General features: G+C 39.5%; 1 protein-coding gene across 1 annotated transcript in view; it reads right to left on the reverse strand.

The window, feature by feature from the left end:
* LOC118774118 (rab effector Noc2-like) overlaps nt 1-26,867 on the reverse strand; it is a 59,445-nt gene that overhangs the window by 6,253 nt on the left and 26,325 nt on the right. The window contains exon 6 of the mRNA XM_036523275.1: nt 11,927-12,098. Within this exon, the coding sequence (XP_036379168.1) occupies nt 11,927-12,098 (172 nt within the window). The remainder of the gene's footprint in view (nt 1-11,926; nt 12,099-26,867) is intronic.

Here is a 26,867-nt window from a genome sequence, read left to right on the forward strand (position 1 = left end):
AAAATCAAACGGCTCTGGCGTTGTCATCAGCCCTCGGAGACGCGGCCCGAGTTCCTGCCTCGTCTCATCCGGCCTGCCGGCGTTTTCGGAATTCGAAGGTAGAGCGGTGAGGTGACAACTGAGGCAAGAGGACGGCCTGCCAGCACCTGCTGCCCGGCACTCTTTATCGCGCTGCCGCAGTGATTCATCACCGCTGCCCGCTCTGCTATTAATGTCACACTGTCGGGCCCTGATCAAGCTCCCGAGAACAAGGACAGACAAGCTCCTGGGTCTACAGGCTCGTCACATTCCTCTCCACAACACAGCGCACTGCACATTCAATGCACAACAATGTGTTATATAACTCTACTGAAGTGGTTACCGTTTTTACTACACCACTACACCTACAGCTGGCATCACAGTACAGTACTGTTTGGCACAGAGCCCTATTACCTGACAGCAAAGAGCTTACATTTAACAAGTAAATTTTTAAGTTCGGTATGTTGCTTATGGGTCCGGCAGCAGTGCCCAACTGGGAATCAAACCTGCAACCCTCTGGTTACAGGACAAGTTTCTTGACCACAGCACCGCAAAACCCCTGTCTGTGACTGAATCACAGAATTAACATGGATCATCTGAAATAAATCTTCACGTGGAGGGTGCCAGATTGAATCCTGACGCATGACACTGCTTGACTTTATTGCCCTCATTATGGAGGGAGCACGATGATGTATTGTGACTGTGAGGTCTGGGAGCTTCGGTATATCATGAGTAATGAGCTGTGATCTTCCGAAACGACAGACGCCACCATTCAGAAATACGGCCTTGAATCCAGCCCATGCACTAAGCAGGCACGTAAATGGCCACCATTCATACACAGCACTTGCAGCATTGCTCATTGCCAAAATAAAGCCAGGGGAAATGATTGGCTGGGCTTATCAAGCATTCATTTATTGGTTTAGTAAGGGCCATTTAATTTGGTGTGTAGATGATAGAAATTAAACACTTCCTCTGGCATTCATTTAATAGAAAATAAATAAATAAAATAATAAATAACAAACCTCATCCCCCCCAGAAAACTTCAAATTAGTCTCAACTTACAATTTGAAATACAAATTGATAAAATGCATAAATGATAACTGTAAGGCAAACTATGGATCCTTTTTCAGAGAATGGCCCTCAGTGGCCTTTAATCTTTAATGCAGAGTGGCTGTTCACTATGCAGCAGCCTGCTGACAGTTTCCATGACTGACGTGTGGTCTTGACACCAAGAACATTTCCTTTATGCCAAGGTTTTAGATGGGCTCTTTCTGACTCTGCGTCTCACACTCCTATTGAACACAGTAAACATAATGACAGAAGGAACAAAGACAATAAAAGAAAGAAAAACGTCTTGAGCGGCGAGGCACAAGGCCGTGGCGGTTTTTGTGATTTTTTTTCCCCCCTCACATTCAAATGTCAGCAGCTGTTTTTGGTACACAGTTAAAGGTCTCGGGCAACTGTTTGTACTTTTCAGTCACAGAGCAGGAGGCAATGAAACTATGGAATGTCAGAGCAGCTGAGAACAGGTGAGCACAGCCAGGGCGGCATGCACAGCCAGGTGGGTCAGAGGTGACAAAAACACTGGTGACGGTGAATATTTTTACTCATCAGTGCAGGGGTCATATTTCAGTGTACACTCTAATGTCTCATCATAGGGCTAGGACCAATGCAAGGTCTAGGTTATTTTGTGAACCAACATCTATCTTATCAGTCCAGTGCCAGATGTGGGTATTCATGAAAAATCATTAAAACTGGTAACCACCACACACAATTGACAGCAACAAATTCCACTAGTTGCTGTCTCATGTTTTAAATTGGTTTTGGCCATTTAATAAGTCAAACCATGCCATGATATTCCTGGCCCATGTATGTTAGATCATTGTATCAAATTAAAAAGCTGGACTCAAATACTGTCAGCAATTTAAAAATGTCTATCTGATTCGCAACACCCAGTTTGAGCAAAAAGAAACTGTAGCAAATGGCTATGGCTTTCTCTTCTATAGTCCATATTTGGCGGCCAGGTTGGAAAGGCTGAGGGGAAACGCTAACAGAAAGTAATGATCCTGAACATATCCTCTTATCCCAGCCAAGGGGGTGTAATGCATTATCGAGCAAAATGACCACAGAGGATTCACTTTTAATCGCTTTAGTGAGAAAATCAAATCTCTCATTTCGTTTGTTCGACTGAAGTATTGATCATTTGTAAAGAATCAACCTCTGCATAATTTGACACGGTCGTACTTATATTTTTTTTGGTAAGAGGAAAAATAAACATTGGTGATGGAGTAAGGAATGGTAAGCAGGGTTGCCTCCAATGAAATATCCACTAATACTACATTGAATGACAAACAAAGATTGAAACTCAATGTCAGGGAATCAGTGACAGATTACATTGCATCCAATACGTTCCACACTGGCTTTTCTTTTCAGCACACAGGGCAATTCTTGGAGGCTGCTGACTGGCTCAGTCATTAATGCTTTTGTCATGACTGCAGGCTGAGCCTGAAACCGCATGAAACCAGCCATGTCGTCTGCGAATAATTACCAGGAACCTACAGCAGAAAAACAAAATGAGCTCTGTTCTGGTAGACTGGCGAGGGCTTCCTTGTCTCATCACTCTCAGACACCCTGCGATACATCGGGTGCCTACAAGTTGCTTGAATGACCACAGTGGAATACTGCCTATCCTCCAATTGTCACCCACTTCACAGTGGTACACTGTAAGAGTTATAATGTCAAAATTAGCCATTGGTTGCATGTGAGTGTATTGTGCAGGATCACTTCAGACAAGCCTAATGTACAGCTGGAAAAAAAGCATGAAAAACTGCAATCCCCAAAAAAGAGAATTAGAAGCAATGTTTTGCTGCCAAACACTGACATTAAGTGGTCAAATGTCACATTCGCGATGATGAATAATCATGAAGTAAAATAACTAAAATGTAAAATGACTAAAATGACTGCCTAATTTACAGAAAATCCTCAAAAATCTCTGTAAATGCAGTGGACACAAATATATGAGCTTACAGTGTACTAAAATTAAAAAATATCAGTATATGTGTTCAGAATATATTTAAATTAATATACATATATATTATTTATAATATATAATATTATATATGATGTGCATATATATTATGCACTACAAAAACCTCTTTGTGTTCATTAACACTTCAACTGGCCACAGGATAAATTCCTACAAATTCTTTACAGCCATTACTAAGGTGTAAAGTCTCCTATCAACCTATCTTGTTTCTCTGTTTGGCTGGCCTGACACTTGATTTTCAAATCAATGTTTGTGCACATTGCAAATAGAGCAGGCCATGCTGAGGGCAAGTAGTGAAGACATCTCTATCACCACCCCAACTTCAGGAAATATTTAGTCAAATAAACATTTAAACACTGCTTTCCCCTTGTGGAGGCTGCAGATGGTGTTTGCATTGAAATATAGTTTTTCATCAGATTCTCCTTTATTACTCCCAAATAGGTGAGACAATTTAAACCCCCTCTGGGACTTCATTCAATGGCTTCCATCAGCACAGATTTGTAGTCCAGTCCATCTTACCGTGGATTCTGCAGTCTAAGGTCTGTGGGGACCTTTTACTGCAGATTCTTATTCTTTTTTAAAAACCCGGGCCACCCCGGGATGACAGACTAAGACAGGAAGACTGACTCAGAGCAGCCACTGCTAGCCCCCAAACTGACTTCTCCCTCATTCAAAGCTCTGCATGTTTTATTCCTTACAAATGTGCCCCAAGTCTTCCAGTAAAACAGGACATTCAGCTCTTAATTTAACCTGTGCATGGCCAAGGCTTCCCAGCCCACAGTGATGCCTGGTTACTAAAGAAACAGAATATACATACGTATATATATGTATATATATATATATATATATATATATATATATATAAATACAGGATGTGCTATTGTGTCAATATGTCTCTATTCCAATTGGTATTTATTTCTATGAAAGATGCTAACCAGTCCTTTTCTAAACTTACCAACTCTTTCTCTTTCTCTCTCTTGCTCTCTCCTTCTCTAATGTCAGCTATAGATTGAGACATATTTGACATCCAATTTTACAGTTCTTGCTGACAAATCAGTTTAAATGACAGATGTGAGACGTCTAACCACAGGTGAAGAGCACACGCTGCAAGGTAATGATAAACTTAATCCTAGGTGAAACTGAGATGTCATTGCATTTACAACTCACATACCCATATACTGCTGGTAACAACAGACTTCCTGCAACACCATTAATCCTGTGTTTGATAAGTGCCCCATTTAAGATGCTTTTTACTTGATCTAATGGTTATTGCCTCCTTGAGTACAACTAATGCTTGTGGTGTCTGTGGGATAGAGCATGCTGTAGCATCTACATTCAATGGTAATTACAATGGTTTCAATGAGCCCAGGAGACAGGGAGCCAATCAAGTCTGAATAACTAAATACGTACCGTCTGGACAGTGTTACACTGTTTCATTAATGATGAAGATCAATGATATTTTAATGGCTTATACCGCTGTTATGGCCTGGCTTTTTGAAACATAATGAACTGTACTCTTTGAGGTACAATATCACTGAAGGAAAGGCTGATAGGGCAGGGCAAGGCTCCTCTATTCATCCATGGTGCACAGTGCCAGTGAGTCAGCAGAGGCCCCCATGAAAACTTTAGTAATGCTGATTCAGAGCTTCAGTGTAATAGTATATCAAAACCAAAGATGTAAACAGATATTTCTGTCAAGAATCACCATCTAAAGAAGCACCCACAAATTGAGAGTGCACAGCACCAGATACACAGCCTGAGACAAGAAATACATGAAAAAATATAAACACCAACTTCTTGGATACCTCTAAAAGTGGCTATTCGATATATAAAACTGCATGAAGAAGTTTATTCTTCACTTCAGCACACTACAAATCATGGGGGAACTTGAACAATATGCTTTGTCCTTGCTTCATTAGGTTTGTCCCTCTCACTTGTCCTGAATGGGTGGTTGCGCAGGGTCATCTCTATTTGCAATAGGAGTCTAATAAGATTTAAAAAACTGTAGAAGCACATGGATATGGGAAAACTACATATGGGTGCATATGTAAATGCGTGTACTTGATTACACAACCTGAGCAATTAATGCAGATTATCTGTATAAAACGACCTGACTACAATATGACCTGCACATTACCTTATGAGGTAATAATGATGGCAGTCAAAAAGCACTGTACGCAGACAAAGGATCCCTTGGCCCCTCCCACCTGTGAGCCTCCTATTGGCCCTTGCAATCTCATCAGTTCTGCATATTATTTTTACAAATCTGTGATGACTGCCAAATACCAAATTTCATGCAATATTAATGAATCTCAATTTAAGAATTTACATAAATTCATCCCCGATTAACCCAGGAACATTAATTCAAGAGACTATCAAATGAGTTTAAACCAAATCCTCTTGGACAGTAGAATGCCTGACAGGGTAAGCCTACAAAATTCACTCTGAAATATAGTCTCACATTGATTTAGTGAGCTCAGTGGGAGTCTGGGAAGGGTTTTACTTTGATTTACACACAGAAGGTATTCATCTTTCAAAAACAAAATGACTGCATCTTCACAACAGCAATGTTCTACCCAACTGGATTAAGATGTTAATGTTGGCTATTATTCACAATACAGGAAAACAAAACCCCACACCCTTATGCACAGCTCATAAAATAAGTGATTTTATCACAAGTGAATCCTGGACCTGCCAAAGATGAAACTTTTGTTGAAACAGTGTTGTAAGCTTCCACATAATAAATAAATGTAAAATAAACAGTGAATGCTCAAAATGGATTCTCATCAAGAACTTTACTTTACTAGAGTCTCTTTATATTCCACTTACAAAATGCAGGACAACTTGTGTACTGTAATAAACCGTCACAATTATCCACTTAATGTTGAGCAACACAAACATACTTGTCATGTTAAACACTACTTCAACAGGCACATGTGTTCATCTTAACTCGTGTGTGTGTGACCCTGACATTGAAGGACTCTGGTAAAGTAGTGCCACTTTCAAACCGTGAGCTTTTTTGTAGGTTAACCATTAGTTCAAGCAAAATACATTAAAAAAAGTCATTCACAGGAAATCACTGAGGAGTATGACATATTTCCTTTCCTTTATCTAAAGAGCAATGCAAGGGCAAGGTAATTTGCTGTGCATGCATTCTTTAGAGGACATCAATTCTATCACCCTAATACCGCTCAAGCAGTGCACATATAACAGGATGACTGCTACCTCTTATACAAAACAGATGCTGTCCTTTTTCAAAGTAAATGCCATATAAAATATTGATTGAAGTAGTGTCAAACCTATGTTATGATAGAATGGTTGAAGACACAATATTTTTCATTGCAAGTTTGACCACGAAAAAATGTACCATAGCATTTACATTTTGTTTCTGCTGTGAACGTGGAAATAGGTGGAATACAAACAAGGAATTCAAAGAATGAGCCAAAAGGCTTAACCTGTTTATTTATAAGCTCTGGAAACCTGATTTCCAGAGTTCAATAGAGCAGTTTGCTGTCATTTTACAGTTTGCTTGTCATATTCCCTTGTCTGTTTGACCATCTGCCATGTCCTACTCCTTGGAGACTTAGTTAAGGCAAGTGAAATAATTGAAGACCTTTATCTCTTAATTCCAGTGTAAAAAAAGTCCTTTAGAAGTCCTAAAGTACTAAATGTTTTTTTTTTTTTTCTAATTACTTGTATATAGTTATAGTTATAGTTATATCTAGTTGTGTTACTGTAAAGGGCAAAATGCTTTGGATATGCCAGTAAAAGTATGCCACTTGTGAATATTACAAAACAGGCATGACAGCAGTGTTTTGAATAGAAGTGCATTGCACCAAATGTGTCAATCAGCAATCTGGTTTTTCTCCAAAAAAGTATAATATAATGAGAGAGTATGATGTAGTGTAATACACCTTCTATGTGTATAGAAGGTATCTTCTGTGTCAGGAGGCTTGTCTGAAGCCCTTGTCTGTTAGAGGTGCAGTAACAAAAGCCATGAATACAGAACTCTGAAAGTGGTCAAAATTATCTATGATTTGAGGAACTGGCCCATAAAAATGGCATCTTGAATGAGTAGAAAAATGTGGTGTTGCTTGCTACATTGATTTTAGGAGTCAAATCAAAGCATTGTGTGCAAAGAATGTATAAATTTGAACAAGACCACTGAGATACAGAACCGCTCTAGTGCCAGTATATCTACAATAAGGTTGCTCTGCATGCCTTCCAGCCCAGTGTTTTTCCACAGTGCCAGATCCCAGCAGAGAGGATATCAGTTTTACTCCATACCAGGAGCACCTGCTGGCATTGAGCCTAGGTGCAGATTGTTCAGCAGTGGCCCGCCTCTTTGGAATCATCCGCTCACCTAAGCACGGTGCACACAGGTCACAGCTGCCGAAGACGACCCCATCTGATTTCTACACAGTCATGACAGCACTCCCTTTGGCTAGTTATGATTCCCATGTGCCTGTGTTGGACAGTTACAGATCAGGCTTCGATGGTGCAGCCCAGTTCCCTGGAAATGAGTTTCCAAAAAATAAAATAGAAAGGAGAGCAAATGCTAAGACAGTAAAAAGACAGACAGCGAATGCTTCTTTGGGATACATGTGTTGGGCAATGCAGTAATTCAGTAGCAATGATAGTGTGCTACTACGTGCATAAGAAGCAAGAGGGGCTGCCTAAAGCCACGGGATGGTGGAACCATGAAGACAGGAAGCGTTCGAGCCGTTTAAGACACACAAAAAAAACATTTAGTTACGAAAGTGTTAAAGTGAAAGGGAAAAGTGTTTCTGATCTAACATTTCATCAAATTACAGACAAGCGCTGGCAATCGGTCACACCAGGTGCACTATTTAGAGTGTGGTAAGCAGTGCTCTCAGCAAATTCATGCTCTGTCAAATGAACTTAAAATAACTGCATTTGCTGGAATTGAAAACACCTGGCACGCAAACAGGAACAACTCAATACATTTACAAGACTGCGATAATTGCCAATTCATACATGTTCAACGATCATCACTGGAAGATAGTGTGCCAGTCTTGACATCACATGCCCTGGGAACCTTTATGGTGATCCAAAGATACAAGTGTTCAGCCAAGAGGCAGTAAGCCAGGTCGATAAGTACATGTGCAGAGACTGTTGTCTGCTCTCCGCTGAAACACTTATCATACACAGCAGATGGTTAAGCTTTATTCATGTCATCCTAAATTTATTTTACATAAATCTTTCTTTTGTGAATTTATTTTTGCAAGGCTCAGCAAATTGGTTCCAGCTGCTCCATATTGGAGGGGCCATATAGGAAAGGATGATATTAAATTGGGCTTTATTATATGGGAAGATCTGGGCAGGGTGCCGCCATGTCACTGTAGGGATTTTACTACCCTTTCTGTGCTGAACTGTTTTAAGCTGGCAGCAGCTGTGAAAGCACTGCTGACAGAATAACAACATTTTGGAGGCTGGGTTAGAGGCTAAATCTCGGTTTGGGGGCCAATCGATAAGGTCCACAAAATGAAATACAGACATTAAACGCACTTATTGCACTCTCAGCAAGGTGCAAATATTGCCAGCGCCCAAATGGCACGGCGTATTAGTTTTATTGTCAGGCTAGAGTCTCACCACATTAATGTAAAACACAAACTGAACAGCCATTGTTAAGTGGCTGTGAGTACTTTGCTGGTCTTTCTGCCCTCCAGTGGCACAATATCATTACTATCACTCACAGCAGAGGGAGCCACACAGCCAGTGATTGAGTGAGAAACCTCACCTTGCTTGAAACAACGAACACAGGCTTCACAATTCAAAATCCAGACTTTTCACTGCATAATAATCAATATAATGTAAAAGCAAGCTTTCACTGCTGAAGTGAACTTTTAAGTATAGCAGTGCAGAATAGCTTGCAGTTGGCTGCAGTTATTGACAGCAACAGGATCAATGAAATTCAGCGTAATTTTCCCCCTCAAGTCAAAATGTCAGGGATGATGGGAACCTACAGCTTCAATTGTGCCCCTGAGAGTGATTCTAACAACGATGCAATACAATATGCCACCTTTGACACGAGCAGAGCTAACACAGGGCTCATATGGTTCCTACAGGCATCCTGTGGCTTTCTAACAAAGGCATTTATACATGCAATATTTTGTAGATAAGATAAGATAAGACAGAACTTTATTGATCCCACAGCAGGGAAATTCACATGTCACAACAGCATTAAGACAGAGGTAGAAAGGCAAAGTGGCAAAGTGCAATAAGTTAAAATACAAAAGAAAATATATATATACATATACATATATATATATATATATATATATAAGAACATAAGAGATCATGAACTGTCTTTCTCAAATTCATTCGAGAGGGAATGATGGTAATGAACATGACAAAGAGGGAGTTATAAACCACTTGTCTTCTGCTCTCCTAATTACTTCCTGTACGCTCTCTAGATTTTCCAATGTTTTCAATGTACTTTTTGGCATTGGCCTGTCAAACGAAACATCTTTTAATTACATAACTATTCAATGAAAAATTGCCGCTTTGCAGTTAAAAATTCACAGGCACATGAAAACACCTTCTTACCTTCAAATGAGAGGGCTGCTTTGAGCTGAGATACCATATACTACGCTAATATTGAGCCTTTTAGTGGTGGCTTGCAAAGAAGCCATTCCGTTCAATTATTTGTTCCTGAAACTGATGTTCCAGGTCAAGGTTTTTTTTGGACTGAATTCATGTTTAATCAGTCTTCAAAAGTTAAAGCTTTAAGGCTTTAATATCAATCAACCACTTTTGCAAGCCCAAGATGGCAAACATAAATTTGATCAGCAGTGATTGCACCATCTGCTGCTTAGCAGCCATACTTTTCATAAGTTTTTCATTAATTTTCCTCAGTGATATATATTCGTAAGAATACTTGTATTTATGCCTTTCTTTAAAGTCAAGGATCTCAAGCCACTTTAGAATGACTGTTTTATGTAGACTGTTTTAAAACAGTAATATGAGAGTTTATATCTCCAGGGAAAAACATGTGCATACAGTATTTACTTGATAGGAATTTCTCTGAGGTGTTGTGTGGTCTGCAATGCTTCTGTATCATCAATAGAAAGTCAAAGATGGTACCAATTACTGCACCAAAGGAATGGAAAAAATGTTAGTGCGGTACAAGTTTCCAAATTCTGAATATATTATTTAAATCATAAGCTTTTCTACATTTTAAACTTGTCTTTATCTTCATTTTAAAACCATCTTCCCCTTTAGCAATCCATATCAATTTAAATAACAGAACACCAGAAAGTTTCAGAGCTGCCACTGAACTGTTAAAATAAATTCTACTTTTCTTATGTGTTGTGCAAATGAAAGCATGCCCTTGGAATTGCTTACAAGTCCACTCTAATGAGCAGGCCAGTATCGCTGTGTTATCTCCCCAGCTGAGTCAAACTCAAAAATGGTCAACCTGTTGCCTATTTGGCATTCCCTGGCACATTATACATGCAGAGATACGGGGTAACAGCACCCTTTTGCCCTGAAAACTAGGAACCTTTCCACTTAACATGTATGTTAAGCCGCTTCACACGTCAGAATGAACTCATGCAGATACAAACTTAGAAATGCCTGCAATTTTGTTATAGTACAAACAATAGGGGTGCAACGGATCACAAAACTCACGGTTCAGATCATATCACGGTTTTTGAGACATGGATCGGATCATTTTTCAGATCACCAAAAAAAAAAAAAGGGGGAGACAAATATAACTTTGCTTTCCATTTATTACTTAAAGAACTTAAAGAACGCTGAAAGCAAGGAACTTTTGCCCATGGTCTTAAATGAAAACAACATTCAAGACGTCCAATTTAAATGAAATCTTGAAATAAAATATTCAAAACTCAATTGTTAAATTAAAGTGCAATATGAGCGCCGAACCGTGGTGGGGGAGGGGATTTGTATGGATCATGGATCAATTATGGTCCTTTACACCACAAACAAACAATATAGCAATATATGATTTTGCACAGTGAGCTGACATACAGTAATTACAGGTGTGGTAAAGTGTATTTTTGAGACAATCCTTGCATCTATTCGTGGACATTGCTAAAAGGAACCTGTTTTATGGTGGTATCCTTTCTAAAACTTCCAGTGCTCATAATGCATGCATTTGTCTTCCAGCTCCACTAATCAGTGCTCACCTCAATGACTGAAAAATATACTGCACTGTGTGGATAAATCTGTCAAATGTAGGCAAGTGAATCATTGCTGTGGATCAAACTTCTATTTGCCACTGACAGCCTTCATTGTCCAGTAACCAAATTACAAATTAAGAGAACCTTTGCACATTCACCTTGGGCTGGCAAGAAACACCGTTTCAGCACCTAACAAGCTGAAATTGATTACTGGGGGAAATATTTGCTTGTTAAGCAGAGATTTGATAAAAAAAAAAAAAAAAAAACTCTCAAACGGAGACATTTTTTGCATAGTCAAAAGGAATAACAATGAACTTCCTTTCCCTAGCTGTTCTGATGGAACTCTTTCTACCTTGTGAATCAGCCAATTAAGATAAGAAACCAACGTAATAGAATATTTTGAGCATCAAGGCAAGCGTCACACATTTGTTCATACTGCCTCTGCCAATTTCGTTAAATGCCATTGGAAATAAGAAAAATAAAAGCACCAAATTGACTGAACACTGAATCTGAGAACACAAAAACACTAAAAAAGCTACAAAATGAATAAATGCCCGTCACATTTCACAAATCACACAGCACCACTGAGCAATAGTGCAAACACGTCACAGGAACCTTTTATTCTGGGGGAAGAACTACAAAAATAGGCAATTGTTGAATTTGGATTGTTTATAGGTGGTGGAACAGTGTTACTGACCTTTGCTGCGCGCCCAGCTGTAGGTTCGACCTGCTGACACACTCATCCCTGTTTGGAGCCCTCCTCGTTCAGCCGCCCGCATGCCGGGCCCCAGGGCACCCTCTGCCTCCTTCATGGGACGCACATACTTGGGGAGGGCCTTGTAAAACCAGGCCCCAGAACGCTTCCACACCTGGCAGAGACAGAGGACATTCAGAAATCAGAAGTAAAATACATTTGCCAGCGAGAGCAGTACAGTACACTGCATGCTTCTGCAGGGAAGAAGGATTTTCCACTGTGGATTGTACTTTTCCATACCTTCACAGTGTGTTTCCTGACAGTGGTACAGAGCTTTAGGATCAATTTTAAACACTCCCCAGATGGAGTTAATAGACTTTTAGATAACGACTTGTAACATATTCAACATGGCATTAGCAGTAGTTAGTAGTACTGTCATGCCATAATGAACTTCAAACACACCAGTAGGAAAAATGCACTTGGAAATGCAACTTGAAATGTGTTATTTGAGGACAACACCAAAAATATCTTACAAAAAAACCTCACAAAATAAAGAAGAGCTTTCAAAGAGCTGTCCAAGACATGCATTTACCTCTGTTGAGATCGATGCCAAGAGGAATAGAAGACTTTTAGAATGCTTGGTGAAACACCAAAACGATTCTGTCTCACAGAAATTAAAAAAATGGCAACTGAAGCAAATCATTATACACCAGACTGATTGGGCAGACAGGAGTTCACAAGTAATTTCTCCATCTACAATACATGAAGACCTCACATGTCAAAATGAAGGACACCTATCAATGTGGTCCAAATAGCATCCTTGGCAAATTACCTGTGGGTCAATGTCTCTCGCACAGTATGCTTCACGCATGGGTGGCTTCGCAAGGGAAGAATTAGCCCTACCAAGAAATTCAAAGCTGCCACTAGCGCCTTGAGAAGAACAAGGCCTGGCAATTAAGCCCAAAGCACCCTGAAGGATCGGTTGAGAAATCACGTGAAATGAGTTTCTGTTTTCCATCTGGCAGAAGCCAACAGAAGCTTAAAGAAACCTTGTGTCTGATGACAAACATGCAAGAACGCCTGAAATGCTGTTCATTTCCAGGTAAGGATGCATTTTCATATGCAAATGCTCACCCTGTATGCTATGCACATATTGGCTGTGATTACATACTCATCAAAACATGAACTTTGAGATAATTAAAGATCACATCCGGAGAATCTCAGGAATAAATACTGTGAGTGAATCATCACTGCAGCTAAACAACATCTCCAAATTCAGACATTTCAAAGTGGTACTACATGATTTATTGCTTATCCAGTTCTACAAAGCAATATGGATAACTGTGGCACATTGAAATAAAAAACAAAAACAATTACATTCAACCAACTTCATTAATGTGTTTATCTTAGTGTTTCCAGTGACTTGGGCCCAGATTTAATCTAACCAATATAACCAGGCTGAAGTAATATTGTTAAACAAGTACTATGTTCAATAACCACATTGCAATTGCACTGAATTATAGGCTTAGAGCAAAATTTGATAAAGTGAAGAAGTATAAATACAGTGGCAGGGAACAACATCATTCCTGGGCTTGCTGACAACATTTTGGACCTTTTATGTTCTTTTATCTTGAAAACTTGCTTATGCACCCTCTAATCTTTTATTTATCATAATTACCATAAATAATTTCTGTTTTGTGTTTGAAAGCCTGGAAGATGCCCTGGTCTCAAGACAATGATGGAATTACACACAGAGGACAAACCAAGCACTGCACTTTGTGAATTTGCAAAATTACGAGTGCATTACGAGAGGAGAACAGCATGGCATTAACCCCTTACTGCATTATTTTGCTACCACATGCATCATCTCATTGTTTTCCCTTTTCCTTATTGATCATAATGTTGGGTACTGTTGTTCCTGCGACTTTTACTCAATAAACTTCTAGTCCTTCCCTTTAAGCAAGCTGAGACCTCCAGAGACATCTTCAAAGCTCCACACTACTCTGCATTAAATGGTACAAATGAGCAATTCATACACACTTGAAAAGTGAAGGTGAGGTGAGCACAAGTCAGATGTTTGAATTGCATGCTCTCCTGGCTTGTGTCTCTGTATCTTTGTGTGTATTTTGCCTTTGGTCAGGTTTTTTCAAGGTGACTCATTGTTAGAATAATTTCCCATCAAATGTGTCAATGAGGCTGACAAATAAACCAGCTTCCCCTTGATGCATATTTATGATTGTAATATAAGCAGAATTTTTTTTTCAAATTTACAGGGCGTCTAACTTTTTAAAACGGACTTCTTTAAAATCTGTGGTGGTCAGATCTAGCCCAATCTGCTCTTGATGACAGCAACATTTTACTGAAAACCAATATACCATTGCTAGAGGTGAATATCATCAGAAAGTGATTCCATCTTTAGAGATAACAATTTTAAACATTTATAGACCATATCTTTAATTGAATGCTAGTGAATTTTTGAGATATAGCAGAGACACCTACATGTATTGTAGGTTTGATTCAACATACATTCTGCCTTGCAAGAAAACGTGAAATGAAAAATAAATCCATACAGAGGTTTCATTGCATCAAACCTTGATCCACTGTTCCATCCATGTAATAAACTAGACTGCCAAAGTATAGGCAACTGTAAAAGGATATTCTACACTGAGAATCAATTCCAAAGTTTGCGCTGAGACCACTGCGTCAACTTTTTTACAAAACCAGTGGAGCTTGTCATAGGCTATGCATAACAGTGCCAGATTCAAGGATAGTGCTTTTTTTTCCTTGAATCCCACACAGTTTATAATTACTGGGTGATGGCAAACTGAAAAACACAGTGATGTCATCAGTGCTCTGTGTCAGAAGACTGGGCTTTTTCATCACTTCAAGGTCATGGGAAAAATGCTTTTGTTTGTTCATTAATTCATTCATTATACTTTTTAAATGAGAAGGATGACAGACTATTCTAAGTGAACATGAAAACACAAACTCTAAAGGCAATTGTTATCTACTTGAAGATATGTACGAAACATGCAGACATCAACTGTATTGAGTTACTGCCCCCCTTGACACTTTTCACTTTTGTAATTTAGTACATGACTCTGTTTGATGTCTAATTTACCCTTTTCATATTCCAGCAGGACACTGAATGAAAATGAATGAGGTTTACGCAGTATCCAATACATAGAAGCACTGTTGTTGCACACAGTTACCTGTTCACATGTAAAGATAATTTTGAGCATACAGTCCTTATATCTTTTGAGTATATGTATTTCTATATTAAGAACATTTCAAACCTTTGATGGCTGATTTGATCACTGCATGTAAGGTTCATGTGTGTTCTATACAGTGTAAACCGCTAAACTGTCAAAATGGATCCACTGAAGGAAAATCATTTTCTAGGATGTGACAGACAGGGAAATACAGTCCTGGCCAGACAGGCATCCTGCTGACATTATAACGCTGAACTCTTGCTGGACTTGCATCACCCCTCATGGTGACTCCCCTGTGACAAAAGCCGTGTGACTGACGGACAGCCGGCTCTGAAATGTCAGGGCTGACACCAGCTGCTCCAGAGCTGGCCGGTTGCCATCTGCTGGCTGGCTGGCCATTGAGCTGCACAGTGACATCTTTGCTTTTCGGGATCCATGACCCACTGTTCTGGAACAAGGGCACAGGGCACTCTAAATCCATGCTCAGATGATGCCCCATTCGTTCCTTTGCACATTGCTATGCGATGTGGTATACCTGAGATTCCATGACCCTCTGTGTGATCTGCAACATGGCCTCACCTGATGCAATGATCACATTCTGAGCTTTGGAACTAAGCTAGTTCTCATGCGGATTCAGGCTTACAAAGTCGATATACAACATTTGGTGAGGGGAGGGTGATAGGGCAAAGAAGGTCAATCATTAAATCTGTCAAATCTTGTTCTTTAAACCTGGGCATTTGTCCATACCATAAGTCAAACAGTTCTTCATGCCAAAAGAGGGCTGAGATATTCTTTGGCATACTGCCTAGACTGAGTAATAATGGTAGTGTTGAGGGTTTGCATCTCGCACTAAGTTACAGTACAAGGAGAAGGTCACATGGGCACTTGCTAATGATGCTATTGACCAAGTCTTTCAAAAGCACAGGAAAAGTCAGTGTTCCATACCAATAACTTCATGTGCTGCAGGCATGCGTTATCTGCATGAAATATTCATTAAAAATTGTGCTGTTAACACGGGAATCTTCATTTAATATCATGAGCAGGATGTAGGCAGTAAGTAATAAATCATGAATATGTACACAGTCAGTGTAATAAGTCATGGAAATATACATGTATACACTCAGGCACACACGCGCGCGCGCGCACACGCACGCACGCACACGCACACACACACACACACACACACACACACACACACACACACACACACACAACAACTACAGTTTCACATGAATAGAATGGGATGGTCCTGGTACGCAACAGTTCATGTGGACAGCAGTGTAAATGAAAGTTGGTTAACAGATGAGCTAAAACTCACAGAATCGTGGTGACACAGGACCACTTTGAAGAGACTCACAAGGGAACTCATTTAGTGTTCACAGAAATTCTTGAGTCTCTCTCCCTCACAAACAGTACTGGAAACAAACCACACATTCTAAGTGTAGATGACACCGGCAGACACCACTTTTGTCTATTCACAACCCTAATTAGTCACCTATATGGCTGTCTACGAAGCCTATGAAGGTGATGATTGCAACATGACCACAAATGAACCAATCCCTGAGAAAACAGAGGTGTGATTGGAAAATGATCCCAAAATATATTTCAAAAGACACTCAGTACATTTATATTTGTTTTATATTAATTTGTAGCTGGGAAACCCATGGCAGAACTAAAAGCCTTTGCAATAAGCAAACCCCATATGTTGGAAAAATGTGTCAATATAGCTGATCTATATATCATGCCACATATATCTTTCTCAGATATGAAATATTTGCTCTGGTCTGCTCTTGACATTTTTTCCACAAACTAATAATTTCACTTGCGGATATGAAATGGGTGTAAGATGGGTATGATACAGCGTGTCACAATCACAGACATGAAAACGAGAGAGTAATCCCATCACAGGCTACATTAAACGAAAACTACGTGAAATAACATGTCTTACCCATAATGCAACTCTGTAGCCAGTAAAGAAAATGCTAACGTTTGCCACTTTCTGGAATATCAGATGAATCCAAAATAAAAAAAAAAAATCATAAGGGGATTAAGAGGAAATTACATGGAGAACAGGACTTGAACATAAAAATGGGTGAGTAATCCCCTCAACCTTCAAGGATTGGACTGGCTATCTAGTTGATGGGAAAGGTGAAATGAGCTTAGTGGTTTCCATTGCATCTTTCACATATGACAAAAGATAGTTGAATAAATAAATAAAGTAAATAAATAAACAAGCAAACAAACACTTGGGCCGAACCATGCAACTGTACGGGCAGACCTGAAATACTAGGGGACGAGAGCCATGCGGTCCAAATGATCCATCGACAACCTGATTCCAAACAGGGGACACAATGGCAGCAACAGTGCAAGCTTCTTTGTTAGGAAGATGCAGAAGGCTGTAACTGTGTGTGCCCGTTAAGTCTTACAAATAATATACCAACATAATAAACAGTAATCCCCTTAGTAACCCGATGTGCAAAACGCATCTTTTTTTTTTATCAGCCATCTAATGCACAGCATAAGGTGAAGAAATGTCATGCCGTATGTTATCAGTTGGAAAACCTGGTCCTCTTGCCATCATAGGGATTGGTTTTATTTGCCAATATCGCTGCATTACCTTCACCAAGCTTACATGCATGTCCTCGCAAGGGAAATGGAAGATTCTCTCTGTCATATCGCTCAGCACAAACTTACTAAAGAGCTTAGTAAAACATTGGCATTTCTTTGCAGTTGTGAATCACACATAAAAAGTGTAATACTACAGTAGTGAATAGATCAATAGTCTTTCCTATTGTATTTCCAACTTTTCCCCAACAATCTGTTGGTATAATTGTTTTTCAGTATGTACCGTCTCAGCTGGTAACTATAATGTGATTGCTTCAGCTCAGCTATCTACCTAGAGACAGACTTTTCTTCTTGGCTATTTCACTGTTTCTTTTAATATTGTGCTGAAGCACACACAGACAAGCAGGGTGCCAACAGCATTTTGTATCCCTGTAATTTTCTTATTGTTTTCAGAGCCAGAAAAAACAAATCATTTCACCTCTCAAAAGGAAGTTATTTATTTGGGACCTTTTCAATGTTACTCCTTATTTTATAAAGGCCAAACATTTTAAGACAAACTGCTGGAGCTGACTAATTCAGTCAACTGATGTATGGCTTTCTGTCATATCTTGCCCAACCAGCTCATTAGTGTTTCTCTATGTTGCATGTTGTGCTAAACCATCAATCATCTGGGCTGACAACAGATAGAAGACAGGGGAAATATTGATTAGTCCCCCTTTACCCCAGCTCCCCAGTTCTATGTATAGAATGTCCTTCGTTTTTACTATGTCATATTTCGTTTTCATACATGCGGTGCTGCATACTGAGAACCAAATAGCTTACTTCAACTGAAAATGAATGCTAAATCTGGCCTAAATACAGACAATCTCACATTGCCAAGGCAGAGGTTATGGTTGGAGTCTCACCCCCATCCTGCCTTTTCTTAGAATTAACATAGCAGGCCGATGTAGAACAGTTTTAAAACACCCATCATAGTGTCGCAGTGAAATAAAAGACAATACACAAAGAAGGACCTTGGCTGGAGGATGAGGAAATTTAAATGCACAATGCTTTAAATCTCCAAAAGTACTTCACTATAGGAAGTAACTGTACAGAACAAGTTATCACTGTGGAGAAATTGGCATTCCACTTTAATGTATGCAGATAGGTAGGCTCGGCAACTGTAGATCTCCTATAAATATGGTGCATGAGTAAAAATATTTTGGATGACTTTCTTCCCCTTCTCTTACAAAAACAACAAATTCTGAAATATGTCAGAAAGAAAACTGCCTCCTTAGAAAGAGATGTAAATCTCACAGGCTTTTGCCAGAAAAAAATATTTGGTGATAATGCTTGTTCACTGTTCCAAAAGGAAATACTAGGTCCTTCATTAAATAAAGCTACTTCATATACCATATACATAAGATGCACACAGAAAGATATATACAGCAAAAGAGGAACTGAAAGTGAAATCAGTGGATGGTTTGAATAAAATAATTTAAAAAAACGTGTATTATTTCACAGCACTTGAATCTTTTCAGGCATGTATGTAAAGAAATGAAACTATCACACATAAATGAAAGTGTATAAGATAACATTGTTTAAACAATGTAATGAATGGATACATTGCACAAAAAGAAAGCACACTTTATAATGAATAATGAGCCATTATGTTAGTTAATTATTTTCATTTAAACAAGCCAACATCGTTTCAAGTAGTTCATAATTCAGATGCTGGTCATTAGAATGGTTTGCTCATTTTCATTGTCTTATTGTGTTATTCTGTACTAGGTTGCTCTCTTTGGGATATATTGCACAGTAAGGGATTCATTGTCATGTCACTGATTCCAACTGTTGACTTTACTGACCAAGATGGGACAGTAAATTTATTATAGCAAGAACTAACAATGATTTTTTTGCTTTCAAATATCTGACTGTACATTGATTTAATTTAGGGACACTCCTGTTAAAATACATCAACTCTGTGTCACTGTGCCTTCAGTTAAAGGATCAGAGACCTTTACAGAGAAAAAGAACCAATTCAGACAGGCAGAATGATTTGCTTCCAGCAATGCAGAGTTTTAGTGATCTAGTGATGTCGCCAGAGCAATGAGAATATACTGCACTTTTCCTGCACACAAGGAATGATCACTTTATACATATCGATACATATCAATAAAGTTAAAGTTATATATAATATTTATATATTTATATATTAATATATTTTTGACCAATGTTTCCCTTTAATGTTCATTATGTCAAATCAACATCAGCTAAAATAAGGTTATCTAGCCAGATTCTCAAAGTCTTCACTTCAGATCACACCCTGTGCATACATGCACAGGACTTTTAGACAGGCATCAGTCCAGACTTGCCTTCAGACACATGCTAAGGACACGAGTGACTGAGTTTCATTACACTGACCTCCTTGCATACCCTTATTTATCACAAGAAACAGAATACAATTTGGAAACCCATCACCCTTCGAGAGCCCCCCCCCCAACCACGGTAGCAGTCATTACCGTGGCAGAACTGGTCTCTGCTGGCATTGATATCACAAGGAGAGCAGCGATGCCATCACGGGGAAAGAGAGAGGGGTCCTCTAGGGAATCAAGGTGTCACTTCAAGGGCAATAAAAGAGGAAAGAGGAAAAGGGGAGCATCTTCTCTCTCTGTCGCTTCCAATAGAACCGACGTTCATTATCGGTGATGCCGGGCCAAAGGCCTTTCATCTTTAACAAGCTGAAACACGATGTGCCCCAGCAGCACCCCAGAGCCCCCCCAAACACCATCCACCTCCCCAATCCCCAAACTCTAGCCCACTGTATGGTCAGGTCTTTTTTTCAGCAGACAACTGATGTCTCTGACATAACACTGTGTAAAACAGTTCTCATAGTAAATTGCACCTTGCCTTCCCTTGTTCTTTAAATGACTATATAGAGTTCTGCCAGGGCTGGTTCATCCATGCGCATACAGAATGACATATCCATTTTACTCGAAGACAACGCACACAGCAAAACTGCCTTGTGCTGGCAAATCAAAATGGAAAATGCAATTCTTGCCCTGAAATTGAGAATTAAGCTATATTGATTTGGGTACTGCCGTCACATTAGGCTGTAGCTGTAAGTGTGGCCCTGTGAAAGAGGCAAAATAGCACCCAACGCAGGAAGCTGCACAACAGCACATTATTGAATTTGGTTTACATGCTTAAGCTTCTACAGAGGTAAATGGAATGTGGCGGAGGGGTAAAATTCACCTTATTCCCCAGCAACCTGCATCCACTCTGCAAGGGGCACACCGATATAAACGTCTTTATGACTTGTGTCAAAATACAGCCTCACTGGCAGATGGCTACTGGGGTTGAAACTGAAGGCAATGGATTCTTCATTCACCCCCGACACACTGCATTGCTCCTGTTTAGCCATCAGAGAGCACCGCAGCTGCTTATGAATGCCTTTAACAGTGACATATTATGCAGCATGCTTTATGAACGTAACACAAAGTTTACATAAACAGTGTAAGATTGTGAAATCCTTGACCAACAGTGGCTGTGGGAAGCCATATTCCAATCCTAGTGCAATGTAACGCTCGCAATGTCTTAACAAAAGTAACATTCGTGCGTTTTTTGGTACCTTGATGTCTCGCTGTGTTAAACAAATTCCATTGCAGTCTGGTAGCAAATAGAGGTCTTTAATTTAAGGCTTTTTTGTTTGTTTCTGTATCCTTATTGTTTCTTTCTCAGAGGAAATCAACCTATACTTCACCAAGTCCTATCCAACAGCATTTCTTCTCAATTACCATGTTGAAAAGAAAATCACAGGTATGTTTAACAACATCAACTGAAATCATGTATAAAATGATTTACTAAAAATACTGAATTAAAAATGTGAAAGTGGAGTATAACATGGTTGTACTCCTTATCAAAGGCACAGAAAAACCTGTAATTGGCCCTTTTTGTCCTCACCAGCTGACAGCTCAAAATGTTATTCACTATCTATTTTCATATTAATGAATGGCTGATACTATAAGATGTATAATTACAGAGGACTGAATATTTGAAATTGAGATCGTAAAATTATTCTGCTCTGAATGATGCAAGACAATTCCGAAGTCAGCAATCCCACAAAAAAGCAGAAATCTTTATGTCATGTGGCCAAAAGTGGGTTATCGAACTTTAAATACCTAGTAAATCCACCTTATGGATTGCCAGTCATCCTTATACAGTAAGTTTATGCATTGGTAATATACCCCCATTGCCATTCCCACTTAAAGTCATCAAGGGGACTATCACAGAAACCAGTATTTAAAGCAAGTCATCAATTGTGGTATTATCAGGTTTTTAGTATTTTTCAGTTTATTTTTCAGTTTATTCCCCTGATTTGGACCCAGTTAGTGCTTCACATTTAGCAGCAACTGAGGGAAAAGAGGGATACTGATATCATTTCTATCATGTCACATACAGAATGTGGAGTTTCCTCTGCTAAGACAAAAAGTAAGTTTCACTGCAATGAGATTTTAGCAATATACACCACTGACAGTAAATAAAGGTAAATGTTTACTTAATGAATGCACAATGCTTTATTCTCTAACAGTAACTTAATGGAAAGCCATTAGTGCCTCAGATAAAACCATATAGAGTCTGCCTGGGTATTTGGAAACGAGTTCACAAAACCAAGGTAATGGATTTTCTGTTCATAAGAATACAAAATGAATAAAAATAAGGACAAGAAAATCCATCGCACGTTACAGCTCAGACAGACTCAAGATGCTGTGCTGTTTATTCCTGCTGAGACAGATGTAGCCTAATCCATTCCAGCAGATTTTCCCTTCTTGGTAAATAAAGTAGACTTGAGTCTTTGCAGCAAAGATAAAGTTCTTCTGAGGGGACAGATTTGTCCATAAAAAATGAATGAACGAACATACTGAAGCCCAGGTTCCATGAGACTGAATACGCCTGTACCTGGGTGTGGTCCCCTTTTTTCATTGAATAACCCCAGCCTGTGTTGATTGAGCCAGTGAGATGACATTTGTTTTTGTGAGGTGGTGAAAATTTGTATGATTGCTTTTCCTTGCCTTACAAATGTCCTTGCATGTCATTCAACACTGACCACAAATGGCTTATCACGAGCCACTATGAATGTTTGTTTGCCAACATATTGTGGACTCACCTCACTTGTTTCAGAAAATAAACATGTACAAATACCCCTTCTGCAAAGGAAAACAAATATATTTGATGAACAATCAAAATGTCTACCTGAACTACCTGAATAAGAACTATAATAATGGTTTCATATTCATACAAGTGTTTGATCAATGATAAAGGACAGTGGTGCATTTTTAAAGCCAATCAATGAAACTTAAAAAAGGAACTGTGCTTCATGTTGTGTCCTATTCCTATTCGCCATGAAGAAGGAAACACCATATGACTGATACTTGGTAAACAAGAGCAAATTATCACTGAGCTGTGTAGATTTTAGATGGCTGATATTACATTCCACATAAATATCAATAAAAACACTACTGAATAGTATGTCACGGCATGGGCTACCCTGCCACCAACTGATGCCTACTCAAAACAAAGACAGGGAATACCTAGCTAGCATGAGCTATGAAAAAGTCTAGGGGACCCAAACTACGCTACCTAGGGCCGCCCATAACTTACCCTGCAGTGTGCAAAGAATGTGAACTTCACCCTATATCAGTGTGACCTGGATGTTGGATGCACCTACCGAAGGCCACAAGACCATCTTAGCTTCCTCCTGAAGCAGCGTGCTCCAGTCTGGTATCTCTGTTCACGTTTATTTCAGGTGTCCCAAAGTAATGATAACAAAAACTAATCATAAACAACAGTCAAAACATCTCTTGAGCACGCAGCCTTTCGCAGGATTGAGCGGGACAAGTCATCTGCCGCCACCCAAACCCTTCCTCTTTTTTCCTGCTCTCCTCATCCAGGTAACTTCCCATCAATTTAAAAGACACTATCCACGCCTCTCAATCAGCTGGCCCCCTGCAGCCTTCAACGTCAGTATGTAAAAGGCTGTCCATAATCAGCTCCCTAACAATAACCGTAGACTGAAAATTAGTTATGTCTCTTAAAATGTGTCTCTGACAGTCCGGTCAAAAGATGCTTTTTAAAACCAACGCAAAATGTAAACACCTTTCAAGAAATCTAAAACATCTTCATCTAAAAGTGTTGCTTTAGAAAATTGCTGGCATTCTTCTGTCCAAAAACCACTTTGTCGTTGATTGGATCTCTAAACAAGCATTGCCATGAATGCAATGATGGCTCCAGGTTATGTTAATGTTTTAATGGACTCCAGTAAAATCCATTAAATTCATGCCTGCTCATTTTTTGGAAATGTCACAGTCTGGATATGATACATGCAGGTGACATTTTTTTAATTTGGCAATGCAGTGTGGTGGAACATCTTGCTTTTATTACCTTTTGTAATAATCAGTCATTGACACTCAATCCTTTCAGAGGATGCGCCATTCAAAAAGGCTAAACCTTCGGCATTGAAATAGCCACGCATGACTCTTTAATGTACATCAATGTACAGGAATGCACAGCATGCACCCATGAATCCCATACTATGTCACTCAGACATCAACATTTAAAAATGTAATCTATCTTCCCTTTAAATTTATGTTTATAATAATTCCTGCTATCTACTGTACAAGAGGCCACTGTAAAAACTGGCTAAATGAATATGTAAACAATTACAGTTTCACCAGGTGTTGTGTGAAGTGAGTTGTAAACCATTACCATTACATCAGTTGTTTTTGTGATGGTAATTACTATCGCAGTTTAACCTAGGTCCGCCCGGCACCATCCCCTTTCCACACACTTGTTTTCCTTTCACACCAAAGATTTGGGTTGGGGCTATTGAAATGCAAATTTAGCCGAACAATTTCCTTTTCGGAGTTTTAATTAGCGCAACGATAACACAGCTCATTTGCATCTATGGGGCAGTGTTTCATGAAATTAGTTTTGTGGACGGCCTGCACGGCCGCTGGAGACTGCCTTCAGCACAAGGTCCAGTCAGCCCGGGGACCGAGAGCCAGAACTATTAGCGTCACCCGGCTGACCGTAGAGGATGAGGTGGGTCTGAGGCAGAGGGAGAGGCCCTCAGGTTATACCAAGCCTACTGACAGGCGGCACATTGGGAGCCATTTTGGAGATATTTTGGAGACAGAAATGTTTATGCCGTCTTCTCCTCTCCTCCATCCTCCTGCCACCTCCTCAAAGTGTGGTACACTAATATCTGTTCCCTGACTTTCCGTGTTGCACTTCTGTGCAATTTTAACTCCCAGCACTGGAGCATAAGTTATATAATTTGATTTACGCAGCTCTAACATGTGAAAAAGTGAAAGGGGTGGATTTTCCCAATATATAGTTGGAATCAGTGTACCAGTTTCTTCAAGTTAAAACTTCAAGGAAATGCTTTGCAGGGTAGCAATTTGAATCCATGTCTTGCTTAAAATCAATAACAGTTAAAGTAAGGCACTGAAAAAGGCAAGTTAGTGGCACAATAGCTTCATGGACTAATATGCGCCATGATATGATGATATGAAGAAGCAACCCTATGATGCCTGGTGTACAGTTTAATATTTCCTCTCTTCAAACCCCTTAAAGCATCAGTCTTTAGCTCCAGAAAGCCCCAATCCTAAAATCTTAAGGGTAATTCCTAAAGCAAATCTGAAAAAGCTGCCTTGATTAATGGAGCCTGTTAAAGCCCTCTATGAGAAAGGAGCAGCGGAGTCTCTTTAGAGATCTGTGCACAAATGACGATGATCACAGGACACTCGTGAACCTGCTCGTATATCTGCACACAATCAGGTTTTTTCCATGAATGCTAATTGGAGTCCTCAAGACGGGTCACGCGCTTCGCATTCGGAACAACCGAGAGGCTAATTATTGTATTAACTTCACAGCTCCATTAATATGCAGGGTGAGTAAACAGAGGCACGGGGCCGCCGCTGTTCCACTGAGAACAGTACATCCCATGGCAGACAGATTTAAGCCAGCAGGGTCCATGCAGTCCCTTTCCACAAGAAAACAAATGAGTGTCACTGGGTCGTTCCACCGCAGCATTTCCTAAATTTCGGCTTTCCTTCCCTGGCCTGCCAGTGCCACACCATTAACCTGACCAAATCTATTTCTGAATGCTCTGGTATCCTACATCTATATTTTATTGTCTTTTATTGTTTATGAATTTGTCTTTTCCTATGACTGTATCTCCCCTTATGAATAAATCAGTTTAAGTGTAGCTTTTTTCAGGTTCAAAAATAATGATAAAAAACTCTCTCCAACAGTGGCAACAGATAATCACATGTTATTTGTGTGTGACTTCTGTGATTCCACACAAGGGCGGTTAAAAAAAGAAAAAGAAAAATGTATTTCAGCGACATAACATATTGAACCTGCAGAGCAGTTTTTTTTTTCTTCTCCGGCAGACGATGCAGTGCCATTCAATCTTCTCCTCATAGATTTCATCATGGACACATTTCACCCTGCATCTGTCCTTTACCCTCACAGCCACTGAATTTGCATTAGCGCTGACGCAATTCGCAGGGCCATAACTCTTCCTGAACTACTGCCTCCGCTGAAAGAGATGGGCCTGGCTGCCCGCATTAAAGTCTCTGCATCATAGTGGTCTGAGTTACAAAGCAACACAAATTCCTATTTCGGCAAGGATATTGCAAGGCTAAATCCTTGCCTAGCGGATACAGCTTCCCCTATCTGTTTTGCAGCTCTTTTATTAAAATGCTGCAGTGCTAAATCTTGTTGATCAGTTTAGAATTACAATGTCAATGCAAAATGCAGAATTATAAATTACTCTGTACTTCTACTAAAGGCAGCCAAAAGGACGAAATGCAGGGCCTTACATTTAACAAAACGAACAGGTTTACATCCATCCCAGCCTTGTCTATAGCAATGCTTGCCCAAACAAAAAACTCATTACAGGACAGCTCAGACAGGGCATGCAATTCAACCATTTATAATCAACACTACGAACTTGCAATCAATCAAACACCACGTGTTCATTCAAATACAGTCCTCAAACAACTATCACCCAAACAATGGCCTTCAAGGCAGAGAGATTTTATGCAAACATACCCAAAAAGTGTTTGCTTATGGAGCTTAAGGAAATGTTTCTGCACTAATAAATGAAAAATACATCTATT

Source organism: Megalops cyprinoides, chromosome 3 (assembly GCF_013368585.1).
Source record: "Megalops cyprinoides isolate fMegCyp1 chromosome 3, fMegCyp1.pri, whole genome shotgun sequence".
Lineage (NCBI taxonomy): Eukaryota > Metazoa > Chordata > Actinopteri > Elopiformes > Megalopidae > Megalops > Megalops cyprinoides.